Here is a 5,739-nt window from a genome sequence, read left to right as displayed (position 1 = left end):
TATGCACAATGTGGGGACTCTTTTATTTACTTTTTAATTTACAGCCTCTTTTTCTCCCCAAAATGAATATCGATCTCTTTCTCCAAACTATCCATAACTAAAGCTCAATGTTCTCATTCAAACAGGTTTGGAACTCATCATCTTCCTCACTAACACTCGAAGTATCATTCAAAAAATCAGAGGAAATCACCTCATCAGACTGACCAACATTAGGGACAAGAAAAATCAAACCCAGTGTGGCAAGCCTCAAAATATTTCTTATAAGAACAACTAACCATAAGTTGGTAAAATCAGACCTTGTGACATGCAGTAAGTGAAGAACCATGCCTCCTGCCCACTTGGATGAGAGCGAGCCGAGGCTGTCAATGCACATTAGTAGGGCGAAGAAGGTGCCTTCAATGCCTAAGGGGCAAAGCTTGGTGCTGAGGATGATCATGGGCATCCATCTAACCCTAGCCACAACCCTGGAAATGCATTCCTCCATGACAACAAAGAGGTAGTCTGGAACACCAAGCGCTAGGTTCCATCGGAGGATGAAGATGACGTCAAGGATCCCAGAAATGGCATAGATAAGTTGGGCGAAAAAGAGAAGGGTTCTGAAGGGACAGTCCTTTAAAGTCTTATGGTATATTAGGATTCCTAAGATGGAGGCCAGTGCACCAACTGCATAGATCATTCCAACAAACTCCTGCACTTACAAAAGAGAAATAGAGGACCAAGTGTTAGGCATGTTACCTGAATATACAGCATATTTGTAAGGAAATATATATACATAAGAGGGGGAGAGAGAGAGGAGGGGGTTGAAGGAGACCTGAGAGAATGCAGGGCCAGCTTTAGGGTCAGTGTACCAATAGAACTGCCCTTCATGGGTGCTTATACTGAGGGCTAAAGAGAGGTACATGTATAGTGAAGGCTTCCACACTTGAGGGCACCTTATAGTCCTGTACATGTCCCTTATTGCTATGTCCACCTTCTCCATTGCCTGGGGAGAAAAAATATGTATATATATATATATATGTATAAATCTCACCTGTCTGTCATCGTACTTAAAACCAATTGGAGTTAGTAAGAATAATCAAAATCTAGTTGACTAATGGTAATTGGTTCAATTATGCATCACTCAAGAGTTAAACCTAGAAAGAATGTTTTAATTTTCTTTTCTAAAGATCATTAACCAAAATTGAGTTTTCAATTTATGAATCCGATAATTATTTCTAAATCCTAAACTATACGAACTACAAATTAGAGTTAAAATTATAATTTTTAGAAGGTAATATTAGTATTATAAAATTTTTATTGAATGTAAAAAAACTTCTTACATTGTTTGATAACCGTTTTTTAAAATAGTTTTTAAGAACAGTTTTTGAAAACTGTTATCTAATGTTTTGTAAAACAAAAATCTATTTGAGATCTAAAATGTTTTTAACCTATTTTTAAATATGTTTTAAAAATAATTTTTATATCCACAACTTCATTTTTAATTATTATATATGTTTGTATAATTATTTTTTTAAGTAACTCTCAAAAAACAAGTGAAAACAACCGAAAATAACTAAAAAATGTTTTCTAAAAACACTATGTTTTCTGTTTTTTTGTTCTAGAAAATAGAAAACTATTCTTGAAAACACTAAACAGTTCCTGGGCCAAAGTTTCTATAAAAAGTTTTTTTTTTTTTTTTTTCATATTATTAAGGTCCTATTGCCTCCCATAGGCACCTACCCTTGAGGGTTAGCACTGCCAATGGGGTTTGACTGCCAATGACCACCTTTTTGTACCCATATACTACTAGAAAATAAATAGGTGATGCTCTCTTCATGCCCTATCGGGTTAAGTTCCACTCTAGAATTTCTTCCCCAAATTCATGGACAACATTACTAGATAAGGACTGGATTGGCTACTTCCCAAAGTATATATGCTAACCCAATCCAATATGGTTTTGGATTGCCTAAAGGTTTTCTATTTTATTTTGTATATGTCATATCATGAATTAGTAACTGCCTCCAATTTCCAAAACAATCCCACTTGTTTTTATTTTTGGAATGAAATATTTACGAAATTGTCGAAAAAGATAAACATGTACATGCCATGAGTGATTTCAATCATCACATCCCATAATCCAAATTAAGAAAATCAACATAATAAAAAATGAGTTCCAAAAACTCAACTAAAAAAACTTGGTCTAGGATGGGACTAAGGCTTTTTTTAAACAAAATTAGTTAGTCAAATATAAAAGCTTTTATTCAATTTAAAAAAGAGTTTTTAACTTTTCAAAACTTGATCCCAATAGACTATTAGACTACGTTTGGTTCACAGAATAAAATAGAATATGTATATCCTAAGATATCATATTCCATTAAATTGGAAATATATATTTAATGATATGATTTCCAATGGGATATGATATGCTTAAACATACATATCTTATAAACATGATATTTTAAGGTAGCATATCAATGTGACATGTTATGTTATATTATGTTTATATTCAATTTGTGAAATGAATAAAAATAATATAAAATATATATTATTTTTAATGTTTAAAATAAAAATTATATTACATTTCAATAGTTTATATTTAAGAAAGAAATGAAATTTCTCTTATGTTTAATCATATGTAAACTTTACAAATAATTTTTTTTATATTATGTTATTTAATATATAAAAATAATTTATCTCATATATTAATATCATTTTATAAATATTCTTTTGGTTTTTCTTTTTTAACCATAAATTGTAATTTAATAAAAAAAAATTTGTAAAATGAGTATATAAAAAAATAATAAATTGATAAAAAATAAATTTATAATACATATCATATGTATATCCCATATGTTAGGATGAGATTAAGATATCACATATAGAAGGGATAAAAAAAAGTGACTCACAACTTATCTGTTTAATTTGAATATATAATAAAATAAATTATGAGATAATTTATCTTATCTCATCACTAACCAAACATGGGATATGATATAATATCCTCTCTCTCATTCTATCTCATACTATATACAGCCAACCAAATATGACTCTAATACAATAAAGGTCATGTTTGGTTGGTCGGATATAGCATGAGATAGGATAAGAAAAGAGATATTATATCTTATCCCATGTTTGGTTGGTGATGGGATAAGATAAGTTATCTCATCACTTATCTTATTATATATTCAACCAAATATTCATGAAAAGTGATGGGATATATTATTCACCATCTTTTTTTAATTCCTTTTACATGGGAATCCCATGGTAAGATATGGGATTATTTCATGTATCAAAAATTTATTTTTTATCAATTTTTTATTTTTTAATATACTCATTTTACAAAATAATTTTTTTATCATAAATTAAATTTATGATTAAACAAACTAAAAAAAATATTTATAAAATAATATTAACATATAATTTAAAAATATTTTTATATATTAAATAACATAATATAAAAAAAATATTTGTAAAGTTCAAATATTTTGATCATGAATATTATTAAACATAATAAAATTTTCATTTTTTTAAATAAAAAATATTTAAATATAGTATAATTTTTATTTTAAACATTGAAAATATAACATATATTTCATATTATTTTTTATTTATTTCATAAATTAAATATAAATATAATATAGCATACATCATTGATATGTTATATTAAAATATCATGTTTATAGGATATATATATCCAAGGATATCATATCCTATTAGAAATCATATCTTATGATATTCATATTTTATCCAATCGGTTATGATATCTTAGAATATACATATCCTATCCTATTCCATCAATCAAACGAAGTCTTATTTTTATTAGGAGGGAGTTTGGGGGTAAAGATACAATTTTATATCATAAATTTAATAGATGACAATGTGGTGGACCCACTTGAAAGATTAGTTAGGAATATAAAAGGAATTTCTCCTTTGCATTGTTTAGGTTTTGGCGTCAGCTTCTAAGAGTCATTTTGAAACTTGAAAGATACTTCTCTTGTAATTAAATGACTGAAACAATATACTAAGCAGAGTCATTTTGGACTCAGGGAATAATATACTACCAGGCCCAAATAAGACAAATAATGACAGCTCGTCTCTTTGGGATATGAACCCAACCCCCATGTTAAAGCATCCAATTTTCTTGTAGCTTTTGGTTCCTATTCAAACTAGAATCTTTCAGCTTTAGCATGTACCTAAACACCATGTGACAAGCACGTGGTTAAGTAAATGACTAAAAGACCCTCATTGACAATTGATGCAGGTGGGGACCGGGGGGGACCAAGTCCACCGACATATTCAGTTTTGGTATTTTTCCACCAAAGCATAGCAGTGAAAGTAAAGTAGAAAAAGGTACCTTCCTCTTGTTGTTAGAGGCGAGATTGGGGGCTCTCGATTCATAGATCACAAACCCTAACACCACCAACATTGCTGGCGGGCCCACCAATATGCCTAACGCTCCCTACAATTACACAATATTTAATATTAATTAATACCCACAATTACCCTTAAATTCTTTTCAAATTATAAATTTAATTTTCAAAAATATTAAATGAGGGTTTTTTTTTTTTTTCCCCATTTTCTAAGATGTGAAAAATAAATGAAAGGCAAGGCAGACCTGAGCCCCAAGATGATGAACAAAGAACCCACTGCTGGAGTAGCCGAGGAGAGCGCCGGCTGACGAGCAGAACCCGGAGAAGCTCTGCATGTCCGCGGCCAGCGACCTGATCTCTATACTATTCCGGGCAATGCACGCATCAATCGTCACATCGGCGATGGCCACTCCGGCCGTTATCCCAATCAGGCAACCCAACGCCACGGCCACCGGCAGGTTCCCGCTAATCGCCACAACCGCAGCCGAGACCGTCCCAATAACGCCGGCGGCCACAAAGTAGGGCCTCCGCCGGTAGCCCATGACGGGGAAGACGTCGGTCAGGAGACCCCAAACGGGTTTCATGATCCAAGGAATGTAGTAGAAGCCGATGTAGAGCTGGACTACCGATGGCTGGACCTTTTGAACATCTTTCCAGTAGAAGTCGGTGACGACCTTGAAGAAGGAGTTGGAGAAGCCTTGGCTGAGGCCGTAGACGAGGGCGATGCCGAGGATGAAGGTGGGGTTGAGTTGCTTGCAGAGCATTTGGAGCCATTGGAATGGTTGGATGAGGAGGGTAAAAGGTGTGGTTTTGGTGGGGTATAGGGTCGGCGGTGGGTGCGGAGGAGGGGGTGGTGATGGTGGTTGTTTTTTGGGTTGATTTGGTGGAGGCTTGCCAATGAGGTGTAGGGTTTCTGAAGGGTTTTCTTCTTCCATGGTCGGAAATTGGATCTGGGGCGGAGTTATGCGGAGGAGATGTTGACCACAAGGTCATGGAAGGAAGCTTTGACTCTCAAATGCTAGGGGAAGTCTTTCGTTTGCTTGTGGGTATGGGTCATCAGCTTATAACGGACTTTTTTCTTTAAAAAATATTGTTAAATTTAAAATATTATATATATATATATATATATATATATATATATATAATATTTTAATTTATCTTTTAAAGGGTGACAGAGTTTTAGTGGGGTCATAGCCTCACAAATGTTCCAGTTGCATTTAAAGATACTAGTATAAGTGGGAAATTTTCCGAATACTGTTGATGTTACTTGCAACAACAATGTAGATATGCTTTTACTTTACTATTATTATTATTTTTTGCAAATTTTTTCTAGTTGTTGCATGTTGATGTTAGTTTTGCACTTTGTCTTTGTATTAATAAAAACAATTTT

General features: G+C 32.8%; 1 protein-coding gene across 1 annotated transcript; it reads right to left on the bottom strand.

The window, feature by feature from the left end:
- On the bottom strand, positions 1 to 5,510 carry LOC100244119 (probable folate-biopterin transporter 6). The gene is made up of 4 exons (XM_002283324.5): positions 4,595 to 5,510; positions 4,334 to 4,438; positions 812 to 982; positions 1 to 688 (listed from the first exon to the last, which is right to left on the bottom strand). Exons 1-4 carry the CDS (start codon positions 5,282 to 5,284, stop codon positions 98 to 100), a joined length of 1,557 nt encoding a protein of 518 aa, XP_002283360.2. The 5' UTR covers positions 5,285 to 5,510; the 3' UTR covers positions 1 to 97.
- Between the last annotated feature and the right edge of the window lie 229 nt (positions 5,511 to 5,739).

This window comes from Vitis vinifera, chromosome 4 (assembly GCF_030704535.1).
Source record: "Vitis vinifera cultivar Pinot Noir 40024 chromosome 4, ASM3070453v1".
In the NCBI taxonomy this organism is placed as follows: Eukaryota; Viridiplantae; Streptophyta; class Magnoliopsida; order Vitales; family Vitaceae; genus Vitis; species Vitis vinifera.
Note: the sequence above shows the minus strand (reverse complement) of the source record. Positions and strands in the feature narration are given on the sequence as shown.